The sequence below is a fragment of the Diplotaxodon limnothrissa genome, linkage group LG1 (assembly GCF_057381915.1).
Source record: "Diplotaxodon limnothrissa isolate DT_005_m linkage group LG1, D_limnothrissa_male_GT1.1, whole genome shotgun sequence".
NCBI classification, from domain to species: Eukaryota; Metazoa; Chordata; class Actinopteri; order Cichliformes; family Cichlidae; genus Diplotaxodon; species Diplotaxodon limnothrissa.
Window position 1 is genome coordinate 4509391 of NC_140596.1, and position 20165 is coordinate 4529555.

The following is a 20165-nucleotide window of genomic DNA, read 5'->3' on the forward strand; positions in this document are numbered from 1 at the left end:
TCCTTTTGCCCTGCAAGCATTCTCACTGTCATCTTTCTAATACTGTGAAACCACTGCAGCTCTGACCTTTGCATATTTGCTATCGCCTGCTTGTTTGGCCACTCAAAAGAACTTATTCAAAACCACAATGGATATAAAAATGTCAGCTAAATTTATAAAATACGATCGAGACACCATTTGCAGATGCAGCCATTACAAAGGTCTACTTTTACTGGTCTGCTGCTGCTCTCTACCCTCTGTGTTGGAGCAGATTCAAGCTGAGGGATGAGCTGACAAACACTGTGGTACGTGATGTAGCTCTACTTTTTGCAGTGGCCACAACTGTAGGGCAAAGATAAGATCAGCCACTTGCAGTACTTTATTGTCTGTGTGTGTGAGAGAGAGTCAGAAAGAGTAGCTTCCAATCTGTAATTCGCAACTTGTCTGTCTTTAATCAGATGAACTGAGAACCTCCGGTTAAGATGGAAAATCAATCACTCTGAAGCACAACAATCACTGCTCCTGTCTTGGTGACCCATACAAATAGCTTAAATGTGCATCCATATCTAAATGAAAAAATCTCTGTAATATCAGTGTAAGTCTGTACATTTTATGATTGTGTTATCCATACATCTATTTTTGCCTGTGTATAACGCATGTTGATGCATTTGTTTCATTGTGTGTATGCAATTCCTGGGATGTTTTCCGACATGTGTTTTTCTATATTTGTGTGTTTTTGTTCAATGATGTGTGTAAAGGGGTTGGAAGACGTATTCAGACACTGTCTATTGATCTGTTTGACAGTCTCCTCATGTCTTTAACGCGCTGCAGGATTGCACAATCACTCACATTGATAGCGTGAGCTGCAGCAACAGAAAGAGAGAGACCGAGAAAGACGTGCGTCTCTTTCTGGAAAAAAGTTATTCTGGATGAATAAATGAAGAAAATGTGTATAAAGCAAACATAGATACCAACAGCTTTGAAAAAAAAAATAATGGTATGGGAAGAACAGGGAGAGAAAAATGGGAAAATAGTTAAAAACAGCTGCTAAAGACAGCAGGGGAGATAGTGCTAAAAGACAGAAGAGGGTGCTTGACATAACCAGGACAGAAAACAAAGTGAAAATATAGGAGCAATAAGGCAAAAGGAACATAAAGAAAGAAAGATTTGGTGGATTAGGTGAACAAAACAAAGCAGACAGCATACACTACACGAGCTGTTCGATGGCCTTGGAATAAACACAAGGAACAGTGTGCCGCTAATTCACGTTCTGGGCACAACGATGTAAGATGGAAAAAACACTTAAAATTAAGCACAAAAGAAAAAAAAAAAAGCAAGAGAAAGTTTGCATGTCTGTAAACAGAAAAGAAACAACGAGGAAGAAGAGCAAAGGGGAACCCTCCTGTGTGCTCAGCATATTAGAGGAGATGCTGCAGGGCAGCAGTTAAACGGGGGGAGGGGGGAGATGTCTTACACCACACACACTCATGTGTGCACATACTTGTTTGATCCAAACATGTGCTGACCCTCCCACACACACACTTGCAATTACACACAGACACACTCACGCAGATATTAATTGATCCCGCTGCAGCAAAAGCTGGCAGTAAGGCTCGACATGAGGAAGCTACCCTGTGGCCTCTACCCACACAAATAAATAAGCTACTCTCACCACATTACAGCAATGCACACTTCAATTAAGAATGAGCTACAGAGGCAACATGACTGTAGCATGGCTGACAACCTTCTCCAAGGAGAAGAAGGCACTGAGGAAAGAGGTTACTGACATATTAACATCAAATATCTTTTAAAGACGGGGTTTCCTCAGCATAATTATATCAGTGTGTCCTGGATACACTATTACTGTTTCTAAAATCTGTTAAATCTCTTACATGGGCTTTGGTTTGCAAATCCATATACTGAAAGAATAAAAGTTCACCCAGGTGATGCAACTGTCAGAGACTCCTGAAGCATTTCGAGCCCAGTTGGTTTAAAGAAGCTGCTTTAAACCTAAAGCCATTTATCCCTTGTTGGATTTGTCTGCACTAATGAGAGTCTAGAATACAGACCGAGATTTTATCAAGAAGGCGACCAGACTTGGAGTTTCCAGTAGAATGAGAACATATGAACCAAATGATGACTTTAAAAGCAATGATGCGTTACCTTGGCTGACGCCGAGAGCATGTCTGTCATTCAACATTTTTGAGGGAAAAGACTGCTGTTGTGTGGCTCCACTGATAAAATGAGGCACACTTGAGAATTTGCACTCTGCAGTGCAACCCAGCATTTGTGTAAATGTGCCATGGTACTTCACCTGATCTGGACCAGAATAAACAGATGATAGGTTTGAAAATGCTGTTACATTTGGGGAAACACACTTTAGTCTCGTTATCACGAGTGCCTTAGATCTGCTATTTCAGCTGATTCATCAAGCACCCTGCATTATACCCAGAGCTGATGTTTACAAGTCAATTTTAGGGGGAGATTTTAGGAGAGCCAATATTGCCTTTTTGTAAGAAATATTACTCTGTTTTCTTTTTTGTAGTTTTGTTATGCTTCGCTGGTGATCGAGCATTTCTGGAAAAGGTTTCATCAGCCAACGATGTGGGCCAAGGACCAAACTGTCCTCCATTTTTGAAGCAGCAACAGATGGTGCAAATTACACAAGAGGCTATTCAACTGTAACAAAACTGAAGCAGTTCTCAAAAGGTGGTTTGCTGTTTTTCATTTTTTTGGCAAAACAGTGAAGCTAGTGGCAGCATTATATTAGTTAAATCATTACATCAAATTACATTGTGTTAGATTGTTGCATTTGATCTATTTTTTTTATTTTTCTTATTGCCAGTTTTGGAAAAATACTGCTTGTTCATCAGGAACTGAACTGCTAACACTCTACCTGTGAGATAAGGGAAAATAAAAACAAAAATCAATTACCGCAATAATGAAAACCAAACTCCTTGAACAACAAGAGACATTAATTAATGGGAGTCTTTTCATTTCCTTTTGATTGTTTTGTTTTGAGTCACTTGTTCCTAAAACCAACAACTTTATTTTGATAATAACAGTAATAAGATTGATAAAAATCAGTGTTTGCCATTTTTCATCTTGATTTACCTGCCAAGGTTTGTTGTAATGAAAAATAAATAAGTAAATAAATAAATAAATAAAGATTTTACACAGCATGCAGAGGAGTTGACTCCTGCTCTCATTTACCTCTGAATTTAATCCCTTACTTAAAGTATATAGAATAATTAATCCATACTCTATGGCAGGCTGTGATATATTGAAATGAATCTTCCTGTTGTATAGACACAAACAAATAAAGCCTGGCTGAATTAGTTCTTACCAAATGCCCATTTTACTGTAGCTTTTATTAGTTGAGCCATATCCAAAAACACCAACCTGCTGTCTTCTGAACAGCTATGAAGGCTGAACATGTAATATCTGCAAGAAATCATAAAAATTACAGTTTCAACTACAGAGCCACAAAGCAGCAGATGTGCTTTTGATTAATACTTAGACATTTAAATGGAGATATAATTAAAAAAATGATGATATGATGTGACTGAAAGAAATATGTAAAAATAAAAGAGACAAAAAACGACATCACATTATGGGTTTCACGGTTACACTTATGGCACAACACTCAGGATTACTGACTCACTTTAGATCGTTCACATCATTAATGTGACTGTTGAATAATGTGGCTCATACTGGTTCAATTTAAATAAGTCTAGGCTCTTTACTTAATAGTCACGCCACATATGATGATTACTTTAAATCAAACACTGCAATTTAAACTCTGCAGGAAAACTGAAATATGTTGATTATTAAATGATAAGACAGCTGATATTACTCGCATTAAAATACATAAATGGCGGATTGTAACTCACAAGAAGAAGCCTGGCATAAAAAGGAGCAGAGGGTGACATTGTAAAACAGTCGAAATTCCATTAAAAAGGTAAGCGCTATGCCAAATATCAAATTTATTACTCAGTAATTGGGGTTGATCTTGGCACAAATTGTTGCTGCTAACTACAATGAATTATTCATAATGATTTTTTATTTTATTTTATTTTTTTTTTGGGAGGGGGGGACTATGCAAATGGACTAGCAAATTAATAGCAACACAGTTATTTCTTTCCAGCAAAGTCTGTCCTCCCAATGAAAATGAATTAGCAGTCATAGTATCAGGAATTTGCATAACTGTCACCAGACAGACAGACAGAAGGGTGTGTGTAGATGGATAGAACTTTGAAATCGAATTATCTCATTGAGCTTCCCCATTAAATATATAGTCAGTAGCATTTTAGCTTCTTTTTTTTACAGTTTTTTAAAAAAGTCTCCTCTTAAAGAGCTTTAAGAGGTGACATACACTGAAGTTATTATACTGTAGGAACAGGTGATTTTGTTATATACACATAGACCCATGTAAGCTGTTCCCACACTCTTCCACTGCTTAGCCGAGCAAGTTGTCTACTGGATGCATAGCTCTGTCTTTATTAGGCTGACATGAGAGTGATAAAGATCCTCTCATTAACTCAGCAAGAAAGCAAATAGGCTAATTTCCTAAAATGTCACACTATTCATTCATTAGCTGCGACAGGTGCCCATGAAACCGCAGTGGTCCAAAGAGGTCAAAACAGGCATTATACACAGCAAATTCAAAAGTGTTAAATTTTTTGGTGTTAATAGTCTCCTTGCAAAAGTAGAGTTAATTTTACTCTAAGCAGAGTCACATTCTTTTAATGTAACTCTGAGGTGTAAAATGATAGTAGTTAAAATCGAGTGTTAAAAATGAGTGTTTCTATTTCAAATCTGGAGGTGTTACAATGGAAACATTAACTCTTGACCTCTTAACTCTGAACTCCTAGAGGGGCTATGACACCAACAGAGTAAATTCACAGACTCCGCCCCCAGCACGGCTCCAATCGAAGCTGAAGTGAAGCCGTTTCAGAACATTTTGCTCTACATATTTGAGTTGTTTGCCATGCTTGGTAAGTCATTTTTTCAAAGATTGTTTCAATTGTTATTAGCTTTTACTTCTGTGGCTCTTTGGAGTTGAGACAAAGCTGTGTGAAAGGCATTAGCCATGTTGCTCGGTGATAGCATAATATTCTGTTTTAGCTAGCTGAAAGGTATTGTTTGCGGGCAAATACCACAGCCTTGAAAAAAAGCTTGCATGTGAATTTTCAGTCAAACTTTTGGTCAATAACACCTAAAACAATGTCTAGAATGTGAAATGTTGGTATAATGATGCTACTTGAAGCCTGAAAACGATCGCCCATAAAAACAAACAAACAAACGAGCAAACAGCAGTAGCAGGCGTCCTGACTGGGTTCTACGTTAGAATTTAGATCCCTCCAGAGTTTTGTGCACACGGTTTAGGTAAAAATGAAAAAAGTTGAGGTTTTACATTTAGTTCAGTATTACCTGTTGCCTGTGTCCTTGTCTTTTGGGAAAATACTTTACACAAGTAATGGCTCAAAGAGGATTCCTTTTTTTTTTTTTACTGTGCTGCAATTGTTTACTGGATTATTTGTGCCATTAATTAGTGTCAACTAATTTTTATTCAATCTCCACACAGGATATGCTTGTGAAGATGGAATATGGGGGAGAGCAGAAGTGCGTTGAAGTTCCACAAAGGGATGAATGAAGGACATGCATATTGTATTGAAGAAATAAGTGATGAGAATGCTGTTATTTGCATTTACCATGTCAGACCTTTTGATAAACAAAATTCTAATGAAAGTGAGAATATGTATACTGTTACATCTTTCAGAAAATGTTTTGAAATTGTGGTGCACAGTTCTGAATAAATGTTTTTCAAAAACCATTGCATCTTTTTAGTAAATGTTTATTTCCAAAAGAAATTTCTAGAAGTTCAGAACAGTAAAATTCCCGCTTTTTAGAATGAATTAGAAGATAACTCTTACGTAGTTAAACTAAAATACTCTTTGAGAGTTAATATATAAACTCTTAACACCAAGTGTTAAATTATCAACTCCAGACAGATTTGGTGTTTAACACTAAATCAGAGTTAACGTACCAACTCTCCAAAAAGAGTTAAATTAACACTCTCTGGTGTGGACCCATATAGACACTTTAATAGTGTTGAAATCAAATCCGACAGTGTTAATTTGGACATGCTGGATTTGCTGTGTACATGCATATTTTAGATAATCATCACAAGCTTTCTAGATTTATTAGAATTAAAAAAGAGTTTTTACAACATGATCAAGTCCCTCTGTCTCTGTGTTAAAGCTATCATCTGCTGCATCTCTTACTTGACTTGAACAACCCAGCTCTCAGCTAATATATCCTTTTGAATTTTTAAAGCCAGACCTGCACTCTTCGAACAGGCCATTTATCCCTTAGGCTTCTGCCTCTCAGGTACATCACCTCGCTCTAGCTGCCAGCTGTAAGCTTTTATGCTGCAGTCTCCAGGGCTTCGGTTATGGAAATAACATTGTATTTCTTTACAAGGCCTTGTCCTTGATCATTATTACACAACTCTGTAGCAGAGCGACCAGATAACCAATTCACCTGTTGTCTATATATTGGTTTCCACTAGAGCCCAGTGCATCTTGACTACCTGATCCTCAAACAATCAGACTGCAGTGACAAACGGCTGCACAGTAACCTTCTCTTGATGCAATAAGAGCTTGGTGCACTGAGTGATAAACGAGAGTATTGGTTAAACTATTCATTGCACAATGAACAGAACTCGAAATGTGCATGTTCTGACCATAAAGTGTGAAATCAATAAATGAAAATAGATAAGTTGAATTAGTTATTTGACATTGGATTGCAAGTCAGGGCTGAGTTTGAGTACAAACTTCTTTCAGAGATTTATTTTACTATTAAGCAACCGCAGGTCTTTAGAGGGAATTGTGCTTTCTTAATGTTAGTTCATCTTCACATGACTTTAAACTGCAGCATGTTATTGTGGACAATGGTGTTAATCTAAAAGTCTATGAAAAAAACCTCTATAAAGCTGGGGCATCTGACTACTTGGCACTGATCGAGGAAACAGGAACAGTCCAAAGTTTCCTTTCAGCACTGCAGCTGGGCTGACAAAGAATCAATTGACTATTCCTCAAACTTTAACTAGAAATGACTTTATTAATGTCTTCACATATAATATTTTAACCTTTAGAGAAAAAAATATTCTCAGCCATCCCACATAGATCTTAAGTACAGTAACTTCTTCTATCGATCTTTGTGAGTTAACATCTATAATGTCTTCCTCTAAACCATCATGTGCCTTGATGGTTTCGACTACAAGATTGTTCAAAGGAGTTTCACATTCAATAATGCTTAAATTTTAAATGTGACTAATCTATCTTTATTAACAGACTATGCAGCACAGGCTTTTTAGCGTGGCAGTAATTAAATCATTACTTAAAAAATCCGACAGTTTTTAACTAATTACCGACCAATTTCGAGCCTTCCTTTTACTTCAGAAATCCTTGGAAAAGTAGCTGTCAAACAGTTAACTCATCGTTTGCAGAGGAATAGTTCATTTGAAGAGTTACAGTGATGATTTAGAGTACATCATAGTGCAAACACAGCACTAGCAAAGGTTACAAATTATTTACTTGGCCTCTGACAGTGAACTCATCTCTTTGCTTGCCATGATAGATCTCAGTGCAGCATTTCATACCACTGACCACAATATTTTACCACAGAAATGAGAACAAGCCATGTTGCTGCAGTCGTTTGATCATCTCTACTTGATAGATTCCAGTGTGTGCATGTAAACAGGGAGCCTTCTGCACACACAATATTAAAATGAACCCTGTGAGGAACCAGTGGTTTTTTTTTTACATTATACATACTTCCATTAAATAATATTATTAGACACACTGCATATGTTTTCATTTCTATGCAGATGATATCTAGCTTTATTTATCCATAAAGCCAGATTCTACAAATAAACTAGTTAAACTAATTACATGGCTTATAGACACAAAGACTCCTTGTAGATTCAGACAAAACTGAGGTTACTGTATTCGGCACTAAAAATCTGAAAGAAATATGGTGTACAACCAGATACTTAGTTTAGATTGCATTACCTTGGCCTCCAGTAACATTGTGGTAAATAATAGAGTCATTTCTGATCAGGACATGTCCTTGTGCACGCACATTAAAGAAATAGGACAGCATTTATACATTTGCATAATCTTTCTAATTAAGTATGCTGCTATGAGTTTACTAACTAGGACTAGAGACAGAAACGTTTTTCCTCCCGTATTAGCTTCTATTCTTTGGTACTTCTTAAAGTCAGAATTGAATGCAGCATCCTCTCCTCACATATAAAATCATTTCTTTTTAACATTGTAGGGTCTTACAATATAAAGTGTCTTGAGGTCATTGTTGTTGACAGTTGACTGTCAGAATTTGAACGTACCTGAAAGGTAAATGCATTTGTATTGAAACTGAAGTCCTTTTTGTGGTTGACATTACCCGAGTTTGACAGATTATCGTTACCACATTAACTTTACTATAGCTTCCTTTAAGAAACCAGCTAAGCTCAGAGAATCTTGGCATCCTCTTTTAGTGTCTGCGGTGCAGTCTGATTTGGAAGCGACTCGAGCTGGTCTGTGTCACAAAACAGGAAGAAGCTGCTGCTCTTACTGAACAAATGATGCTAAAGCTTTCAGAGATTCTGGCAATGACAGATGGTGGAAGGAGTGAAAAGTCTATTTAAAAGAAAATCACATCTGTCATGTTTATCTTCTGTAAAGCCCAACAGAGGGAGTGAGGACAGTAAATTACAGTATAACAAGACTTGAGATGTAATGAGAAACAATACCACAAAGGATGTAAAGTCTGTGTAATAAGCAGTGCTGTGCAAGTTCAAGCTTCACAGGAGCTACTTCGCAGTTCAGTTCACACAATTAACTAGTTCACTTTTTTAGTTCACAATTTCAAAAATAAAAGACGTCACATTCATATGGTCAATGTTGCCCTGTCCACACAGCCCCCAAACTCTGCTGCTTCCCAGTGTAAATGAATTACTCCATATTATATTGACTTCACAGAGATTACTTTTAAAAGCCAAGCTAAACCTATACAAGTAGTCTATCTTTTACCACATAAAGTAGGACAACCTTAAACAGATCGGGTTACAACTGGAACATTATGGTCGTTAGGTCCCGTTCTTGCCCTTTGAAAATGATTCCTTGTTAACATAAACACCTGATGACTTGTTTTTAGGGGACAATTTGCATAACACTGTCAGATGTATTTGTTTTTTATTGGAACACATAGACACTTCCATTCTAAAATTCCATAAAATTTTTATAAGCTGTATTGTTGATTAGGCTTAACTATGAGTAGTTCAATGTCCACACCAGCGGTCTCCAACCTTTTTTGCACCACGGACCGGTTTATGCCCGACAATATTTTCACGGACCGGCCTTTAAGGTGTCGCGGATAAATACAACAAAATAAAACCAGTACCAGTACCGAAAAAAAGAAGATTTATTCATAACACACGTGAAAAGACCCAGGAAAACCGAGTTAACGATAAAAACGATAACAAAATAACCCTGAAAACCGATAAAAACCCTGAAAACCAGACATTTCACACCTGAGCCTCAACTCTCGCGGCCCGGTACCAAACGACTCACAGACCGGTACCGGTCCGAGGCCCGGGGGTCAGGGACCGCTGGTCCACACCACATTCTTTAGTTGCAAACACATTCTTTTCAGTTCAGTGTTTACTGAAAACATGAGCACATTCATGCACAGCACTGGTAATTAAGTTTACCGAGAGCTTTGGTCTCATTACCAAACATAACATCTTTAACGTGGATTAAGCAGACTGACCATGTAAACCTTAACCAGAAAATTATTTTCCTATTATTTTATTACAGTTTGTCTATTTAACCTGGGAACTGCGCTTGTGAAAAAATTATGGCTTGTATAGCACGTTTGACAGCATCTGAGATTACTAGCAACTGCAGCTGACAAACCTTGGTGACAGTAAAAGACCTGCAAAATCTAAATGTGAGATAAGGAAACTCAAGTTGACTCAAATTATGTGTTTTTCTTTGCACCAGACATCGCAGTCACAGAAAACAAGACCCTGTGATGCAGCAAATAAGAACAATTCAGGCTTTGGATGCTTTGCTCTGATAGCATGTTGTAAACTTTTACATCTTGATGTTTCTTAATGAACTGTATACATTATAGGCACAAAAACAGGACTTCCTCAGTGCTGAAGAGAGTAATTGGGTAAAGAAGCCAAGCAGCCAAAGTTTGTCAAAGTCTCTTCTGTGATGCTGTTTAGCAATGGTGTAACTCCTTGATGAAACCACAGTCTCTCTGGATGATAAGTTGAGCTTTTTGGGCTGACTGTGCATCCCTGTGGGTTTTTTATATGTATGTAAGAAAACAAAATGCAATTAAATAAGGCAAAAAAACCTGTGTCGTCACATCGGGTTTGTGAGGGCTAAGTCAGCTAACCATCCATGCATACTTATGGTCCACGCACACATGTGTGCGCAGAAGACCAAGTGTGTGCTATTTATGCTCTTCGAAGGAACAAATGGATGCAGACTGTTTCATCTCAATAAACAAAAGATGAGTAACATATGCAGCTAACAGGCTTCCCTTATTGCCATCTGTCTGGAATGTTATTCTGGCAACCCAGAATGCACAATAATCACAATGTTGGATATTGTGAGGAATGTACAGTGTGTGTGTGTGTGTGCGCGTGTGTGTTTGTTTTTGAGATGCGTTCTGCATGTACTTTCATGACCAAATAGCCTAAAAATGCAGTTTATTTTAGCCTTTGTGTTGACACACTTTTTGCTCATATATCTTCATTTATGTCTATCTGTGTGTCTTTGGCTTAGTGGAGAGTGGCAGAAATCTGGAGTTCTCTTGATTAGAGCCAGCTGTTTCTCTTCATTAACTAAAATCCCATGCATGCACGCACAGTCTGCACGCACAGATGAACACACAAAAGCAGACACACACTGAATCAAAATTCCCTAGAAAACATTACGCACAAAATGGCGCTAGTTCTTGCTACATAGGAATGAAAGCCGCATGAATAACGTTGGTTTGAAGTGTTTTGTTTCCTGGTGTTTATTTTCCCTCTCTGTAATATTTCTACCACAAACTTACAGAAAATTGAAAATGTTCAAGATCGTAATAAACCTTTGACACAGATTAGATGGGTAACTTAATAGTGCAAATTGCCTAATGAAAAATACTTTTATTTTATTGTATCATATGAAAACGATTATGTTTGTTTAACTATTTACTTAGATAAATCAAGTGAAACTGATGAATGAAAAAGAAAAAGATCTGGAGATTATTCCAAGATTGAGCTTGCATTTGGTAATTGTTCATTTGAACCTTCGATATGAAGGTCTTACTGGAAGTGACGTGGACCAGCACTAGACTGAAAAGGCCAAATAAATAGCACCAACATTGGAGGTGGCTAAATCAACAATCAAGTACAAAAAACTGCATAGTGTTGTTAAATATTCGTTTTAAAATCAGGCCTGAAACATACATTTTTGATACCTTATTAAAAAAACAAAGAAATATGTGGACTTATGATCATATCTTTTTCCTTTTTGCTTATTTAGGTGGATATATATGTTGCCAGTGGCTGCCAATATATTTATGTGTAGACATATGTTGGCCAGTTTGAAACTTGTAGTACATTGACCAACCCCCGGTAAAGAATAATTACAGAGTTCCCCTCTGTAACGATTGATGTAGCCTAAACAAGTACAATGATATGAAGTTCAACAAGATAAAATGCAATATAATGAAACAAATATGTGAATACACTAAAAAAAAAGTCAAAAATAAATACAATGAACAAAAACAAATAAATGTAAATCTGATGATGCATTAGTTAAGTAAATTATGAAGGATATTGGTGTTTAGTTCAGGCAGGAGAAGAGAATCAGACGTGGCACACGAAAAATGTGGTGGAAGGAGAAACTATAAAGACAGAAAAAGAACTTCTGCATGACTAACCAAATTAATCATTTGACTAATTAATCAAATTAATCATTTCATTAATCATTGTGCCAACAGAAGTCACTGCAGTCAAAGAACAGTCTCATACTGGCTGTTTTAGAGACGAAGGAAGACCCTTTGGGGAAAATTAATGGGCTACTCACTTGGTGCTCTTATAGGGGTTGGCACAGTATTAAACGACTTGTGAAAATGAGGGGCTAGGGATATCAAACTCAAGCCCACACACGGTTTATGTTGGGAAAATAAAAGCAGGGAGTGGTATTATCTTGTTTGAAATGAAGAGCAGCTGTGCATGGAAAGGAAACCAGTAAAAACAATTGAAGGAAAAAACCTTTGTACAGCTTTTTTCACATAGGAGGACGTGCCACTGATTTTTATTCATTCCATGGAGATTTACCCTAATCTTAAGCATGCCAGCTCCATGATCATCCACCACAAAAGAAAAACAAATCTCACAATGTGATTGTGTGGACTGATTTGTTTGCTTACACACACACAACACGAGTAACACAAGCAGACACACACTTAACACTGTGGAAGCTCAGCAGCAGTTGTGAAGCGGACCTCAAACGCTATCTCAGATCCTGACACAAGGCTTTCGGTTTCCCTCTCCCCCAAAAAACACATCTGTTCCTCGAAGAATCATGTTAGGAGCTTTCTCCCTCACAGTCTTAAACTGAGCCTCCACTCAAACCTAAATCCCTGGAGTGAGAGTGAAAATAAGAACGAGAAAGTAAGAGAGCAAAGAGACACAGAGAGGAGAGAGAAGTGCGCGACAGAGAGACAGACAGAGAGAATGGGATGGGATTACAGGGATAATGCGAGCAGATGGAGGGAGGTCGTGGCTCCAGCAGGACTCTCCACTCCAAACGGATTAAAAGACTTCAGCCGAGCCACCAATAAACCGAACTGATGATGCGTTCCTCGCGCTTGAGACTCTGAGGTGATCCAGCCTCGTCCCCAACTGCTAAACCCAGAGATGATAACTTGCTGTCTTTTAGCGTGTAGCAGTAAACAATTAGATCACGGTTATGTATTTCAAGGCCCCTCTATTCTTCCTCTTCAGTCAAACTTATAAAAGCTTTTAGGCTTTTTTAAGCCCCATCCATTTAGGCAACAACTCTCACTAAAAATTTGCTTTAACTTACATTCTGTTAGACAAAATCAAATTCAAATATAGTTGCACCCAACGGACATCCAGGAATCAATTACCCAAACTAACAGAGGATCTGGTCACATAAAATCAACATTAGATGTCCTTTAGCTTTCAAATACACTAAGCCATTTTACACTTTTTCTGGCTGCTTCACAGAAGACGGCTTCATCTCAGCACAAGTGTTTCCATGCAATAAACTTTTCATTTCATAAAAATACAGGGGACGCTTCTGTCCCCACCTCTCATACATAGTTTTACATCTTTTAAATAAAAATGAAAAATAAAACATTGCTTTGTTTCATTCTCCCTCCACCAATTCATTCTTGACAAGAGTTGTTTGAGGGGTTTTTTTGCAAACTGTGTCCTATATGTGTCTGTTTGATGCCTGCTAATTTGTGAAAATAATAATAACGTCTTCTAGTTGCCTATCAAGAAAGATGGAACTAGTTTAACTTTTGACAGCCTGTAGGGGAGGAAACATCAGCTACTAACTAATTTCATCAGACAGTTAAAGTGATTATTTCTCTTTAACTTAAAACGTTATATACAATGCACTAAAGGTTAATGTCAAGACTCCTGTCTATCTATCTGAAACCTAAGTTTTACTACATGGCATTACATTTACTTTTTTGTTGAACTGAATATCAAATGTGCGAGGATTGTTCAAAATGTTAAAGAGAAAATATTCAACTTTAACTTTTACTCTTAAAGACTCAGTTGTCATATTTTCCCATATCAGTTGTCTCTTGCTGATTAGCATTTATCACTTTTTTGGGAAAATACTTTTTTGCTTTATTTGAGGGGAAATTTATTGGTGAAATCATTTTTAAATGCCTTAAATAGCTTTAATGTTTTTGTAAAGTCTTGGGATCAAATTCATGTCAAGGACCAGTGGAGACCCCTGGTGGTTAAGCTAAATTTCCTGGCACTGTACTGTTAAACTCTTTAATTATGAGTTATTGAGTTGTAGCTATTGTTGCGTGAAGACATTTGATAACACAACTCTGTGAAGTTTGCAGTGTATTGTTTCTGCAATTTCTAAATGCTCCCTGTGTATGCATGAACATACACCAGCTGGAGGGACTAGCACTGATGAAAGATTGTACAGTGACGTTTTTGGTACCATGGACATAAATATTGCTACCCCCTTGCCCAAACCCTCTCCTCGTGCCTCACCAGTGGCACTGACCAACAGAAAAAGCCTCCCCCACAGGAGAACTTGGCCCATGTAACTAAAAAAAACTGCTCAAGACCAGCTAAAGGAAGCCAACAATATCTCAGTGTTTCCTCAGTCAGATCGAGGAAGGGTGAGATTCACTGGAACTAACTCAATCAGTACCTCACTCTTCAACTGATGGAACCCAAAGGATCAGATGCCAAATTTCCAGTGCCAGACACCACAGTACACCTCTAGCAAACCCATGTTACTGTCACAGGGTCAGAGGTGGTTTGGCAGCATGAAGAAGACCTGTAGTATTAGTATTAGGTAAGTATTGTCAATATTGTGGAATGTTGGATTAAATCCTGCTTGTTATTTTAATCTTTTGTTTTTAATCAACATTTGGTTGACTTAATCTGGATGAAAAGAAGCTTGTTCTGTGTTTTAACAATGAACTGATATTTTTCCAAGTAGCAGTTGCGCTTCATGCCTGCAGAGAAAGGCTGAGGTATACACACAACTCATGTGTATGGATATGCATTCATTAGACAATGCAATTTAAACATGAAGATGATTGTTTGTAATGCACACATGACAGCATTATGCATGCGTGACACACACACACACACACACACACACACACACACACACACACACACACATAGCTGTAAAGCTGTAAATTAGCACTAAAATACTAGATTGACAGATACCAGAGTGTCTGTTTTGATGTTTTCAAAAGGAAATTGTTCTGACAAATAGCCAGCATTGTGGATTGTTACTGGCAGTGTAAATGAGCGCTGTGTGCTAGGAGCAGGCTCAGCTTATTTTCTGCATCAGGATAGCTCACATTACCAACACCAACAGGTCACATTGATTGGGTCTCTTCTCCAGTCAAATGCTGTTAACTGGTCTTAATGGAACAAATGTGTTTCCAGTAAATGTATGAAGGCAGACTGAAAGATAAATACACACAGATAGATGTGCAAACTCAGTATCAGACTTTTTTTATATATAATATATGATAATATTTTTCCACTCTGAAGTCTGGTCCACAGCACTGAGTGTAATATTCAGTTCTGTGTTTCATCCCTTTGCATATGCATTTATTAATGTGAATCTGGCTGCTTGTTAACTTTCAGTCTATCTGCTCTTTTCTGTCCGCAGGTGATAATTAACCTGTTGGTACGATGGCCGTTACGCGACTTGCTTCTCCCCTGACATCCCAGCATATGTCGCTGCTGGCACACGACACATTCATGGAGCCCTTGATTTATCTTAGCACGTGAATCATCATCAGCACTGATGAATGTCACCCAGTTTAACCTCGATTGTAAACACATGACACTTTGACATTGCTTACAGTCAGACTCCCCACAGCAAGCTAGAACTTTTCTCATTTCACCATTCGACCTTAGCATTTCCAGGTGGCCTCACATCCATTCACTGTTTCTGAACACTGAGGTTGCAAGGTTAAGTATTTGCTACAACAAAGGAACAGGAAACCTGTCCGAGCGGATAGACTACTCTACAGTAGAGTAATTTTCCAAATATCTAAAATCAAAAAACGAAAATCATCTTAAATCGAGCAATTTCCATCGCAGTTTCCTTTTCCTTCCTTAGAGGCATACAGTTCATCACCTCTCCCTCCCCTGGGCAGATCTGATCACAACCTGGTGCACCTTGTCCCTGTGTATGAGCCCTTAGTGCGCAGGGAGCCACCAGCCACCCGCACAGTACAGAGATGGTCAGAGGAGAGCGAGGAGGCTCTTAAGGATTGTTTTGAGTCGACTGTGTGGGAGGTGATTTGTGATGACCACGGTGAGGACATCGACAGCCTTACTACATGCATTACTGACTATATAAACTTCTGTGTGGATAACACTGTACCTACCAGGACTGTACGGTGTTTCTCCAACAACAAACCTTGGATTACCCCAGAAATTAAAACCGTCCTCAAGCAGAAGAGGAGGGCCTTCAAATCCAGAGACAAAGAGGAGTTGAAAAGGGCGCAGAGAGAGCTGAGGGGACTGATAAGGAATGGGAAGGAGAGCTACAGGCAGAAGATGGAGAACCAGCTTCAACAAAACAACGTTGGTGAAGTCTGGAGAGGCCTCAGAACCATCTCGGGCCACAAACAGCAGAACTCTCTGCCTGGGAGGGATGTGAGGTGGGCAAATGAACTGAATCATTTCTTCAACAGATTTGATTCAGCCATGAGGCAGTCTGCAACATCGGCTGCAGACTCACCCACCCCCACTGCTGCTGTTCCACCTCAGACACTTCACACCTCCTCTATTCACCCTGCTCACTCCTCCCCACCCCCAACAACAGCATCCAATACACACTCAACACAAGGCTCCAGCCTGTCTCTCTCAACCACCCAGGTTAGGAGGGAACTGAGGAGGATTAATGGCAAGAAGGCAGCGGGTCCAGATGGCATCAGCTCGAGGGTCGTCAGGTCCTGCGCGGACCAACTGTGTGGGGTGATGGAGCACCTCTTCAACCCGAGCCTGAGGTTGGGAAGAGTCCCACAGCTCTGGAAAACCTCCTGTGTTGTACCAGTGCCAAAGACTTCACGCCCCAAGGACCTCAACAGCTACAGGCCGGTGGCTCTGACATCCCACCTGATGAAGACCCTGGAGCGGTTGGTCCTGGCTCAGCTTCGGCGCCTAATAAGCTCATCACTGGACCCACTTCAGTTTGCCTACCAGCCTGGCATTGGAGCGGATGATGCCGTCATTCACCTCCTACATCGTTCCCTTGTTCACCTGGAGACCGCTGGAAGCACTGTGAGAATCATGTTCTTTGATTTCTCCAGTGCCTTCAACACTATTCTTCCCTCGGTTCTAAAGGACAAGCTGGTGAACTCTGGAGTGGACCATCACCTCACTACCTGGATCCTGGACTACCTCACCGACCGACCACAGTATGTGAGGACTCAGGGCTGTGTGTCGGACAGGGTCGTCTGCAGTACGGGGGCCCCACAGGGAACGGTTCTGGCTCCGTTCCTCTTCACCATCTACACTGCAGACTTCTCCCACAATTCCACCCAGTGCTTCCTGCAGAAGTTCTCTGATGACTCTGCAATAGTCGGCCTCATCACTGATGGGGACGACAAGGAGTACAGAGGACTGACTCAAGACTTTGTGGGTGGACTGGTGCCAGCTGAACTACCTCCAGATCAACGCCAGTAAAACCAAGGAACTGGTGGTAGACTTCCGCAGGCACAAGCATTCTCCACTGCAACCACTGAACATCCAAGGTATGGACATTGAGGCTGTGGACAGCTACAGGTACCTTGGTGTTCATCTGAACAATAGACTGGACTGGACTCATAACTCAGACGCCCTCTACAGGAAAGGGCAGAGCAGGCTGTACCTGCTGCGGAGACTCAGGTCGTTTGGAGTGGAGGGCCCACTCCTGAAGAAATTCTATGACTCTGTTGTGGCTTCTGCTATCTTTTATGGCGTGGTCTGCTGGGGCGGCAGCATCTCTGCTGGGGACAGGAAGAGACTGAACAGGGTGATCCGAAGGGCCAGCTCTGTTCTAGGATGCCCTCTGGACCCAGTGGAGGTGGTGAGTGACAGGAGAACGGCGGCTAAGCTGTCATCCCTGTTGGACAACGTCTCCCACCCCATGCAGCAGACTGTGACAGCACTGAGCAGCTCCTTCAGTGGGAGACTGCGGCACCCACGGTGTGGGACGGAGAGATTTCGCAGGTCTTTCCTCCCCACTGCTGTCAGACTCCATAATAAAGACTTTAACTGATCAAGCACACACATCCATACATATGCAATAATACTAAGTGCAATAATCCTTTCTGTCATCGTTGTATTTTTACTCAGTTGTATATAGTATTTGTATTTGTATTCTATTTTTATCTTATTGTATATTTATTTTATTTTATTCTACTGTATATAGTATTTTATTTTATTCTATTCTGTACAGTTGTGTACTGTATTTATTCTTATTGTATTCTAATTTTTGCCTCATAACTCTTGCACTGTCCACTTCCTGCTGTGACAAAACAAATTTCCCACGTGTGGGACTAATAAAGGTTATCTTATCTTATCTTATCTTATCTTGAATACAAGCTCTGGGCAAATGCACACTATCTTCGTGCGTATTTACGCATGCAATACGAAGTGACAAAATACACCAAGTTACATTGTGAAAAGAAACACAAGATAGAAGAGTAAGAGTCAGTCCAAATTAGGATTTTGGCACTGCTTGTAGCAAAAGGAACGCACACAAACCGTCCTGTCCAATTGCAGCCTCACTCTCTCTCTCTCCTACTCTCACTGCCACACATCCACAGACCGGGCTGCTCACTCACACACGTGCACATCGCCTTTTGCTCACCTCTTTTATCCTGCACTCTGACGGTGATCTCCACTAGAGGCTCAGTCTCTCGGTCCAGTTTCCGGGTTATGATTATGTCCCCGGTGTCCCGACTTACGCTGACCGGTGAGCTCTCCACGTCGGGCTCAACCAGCTCAAACGTGGCCGACTGAAACCTCACCGGGTTCAGGTTCATCACCACTGAACCGATCCCTGCATCCTCGGACACGTTGATTAAAACTGGGCTATCTGATTCCAGTACTGACCTGGACTTTCTCGCTGGTACTTTCTCTTGCGATTTCGGTTTCCCTTTTCCCGGTTGGGGATTTAGTGAGGGCGCCACGGGCCACTGCCGTGGATTTATTTCCACTGTTATGCCCTGGCTTGTGCGAGGTGGCCACCCCCGGTCCCGGGCAAACACTTCAAATTTAATAGGTTCACCCAGGCCGAGGATGGAGTCGACAAGGAGGATGTCACCAGTTTTGGGCACCACGTAGAAACTCCCGTTTCTGGGCAGAGCAAAGTAGATGAGCTCGGCGTTCTTGCCGCTGTCATCGTCCCGCGCGGTGACCGTGTAGATCGCCATGCGGAGCGCAGTGGCATCATCGAGGCTCAGTTTCACATCGTCTCCGGGGAAAGTGGGCTGGTGGTCGTTAGTGTCCAAAACGTCCACCTTGATGGACGCCACCTCAGACACTAGTGGAGACATGTCTTCCTCTTCCCGGGAGAGTCCCGCGCATTGACCACAACACAAACCGAGACCTAGCGCATATTCGGCACGCTCCTCTCTGTCCAGAACCCTGGAAGTCTTCAGTAGAATATGTCCCCGTTTGTGGTGCGCAAAGACACGGAAATTCTCGCTGCCCTCTCCCAGGAGTTTGAGATGCGCTGCCGCGGAGCTGGGTTCCCCGGCACCGCACAGCCTTTGCGAGTTGAGTCGCTTTAATGGGACGCTCAGTCCGTTGACCCTGCAGCCCGGGGACGAGTTCTCAAATACATGGCCGTGAAAAAACGGCACCTGCTCCACGGTCCTGTTCCCGAATGCGCACGAAATAAAAAATGGTAAAACCACGACCCAAATCATGACTGGATATCTCTTTGGCTCCACGACACTAACGCGCCTCACATAAATCCATGTGTGCGTCTCTTCAACTTTCATGAAATTGTAGCGCACATATTTGTTGGCACCATATTTGAACTCGATGTGGGAGAACTTTGTCTCTACGCGTCTGCGCTGTGCGTCCTTCTTCTCTCCTGCCCTCCTCGGTCTGCCGTCTCACCAGCAGCGCTGTCTGTCTGTGCGCGTTCCAGGGGAAAAAAACGCTTACAGCTCGAGTACGCGCTTACCTCTGCACGCTTTCTCACTTCGTCTTGCGTGCGCTGATCCTCAGCGATCTCGTATGAGCATCACACCTAATCCTCCACTTGCTGCAAACTGCACACAGCCGCACAGAGACCTGCTTTCCAAGTGGAGCTCACTTATTACAGGGAGGAAAATCAATTTTCTTTGCATCA

The 20165-nt window shown here is 40.6% G+C and overlaps 1 protein-coding gene across 1 annotated transcript in view; it reads right to left on the minus strand.

Moving 5' to 3' along the window:
- Nucleotides 1-19809, minus strand: part of LOC146639282 (neural-cadherin-like) — a 347375-nt gene extending 327566 nt beyond the window's left edge. Inside the window, exon 1 of the mRNA XM_085358982.1 lies at nucleotides 18672-19809. Coding sequence (XP_085215108.1) covers nucleotides 18672-19809 — 1138 coding nt within the window. The remainder of the gene's footprint in view (nucleotides 1-18671) is intronic.
- Nucleotides 19810-20165: the final 356 nt, after the last annotated feature.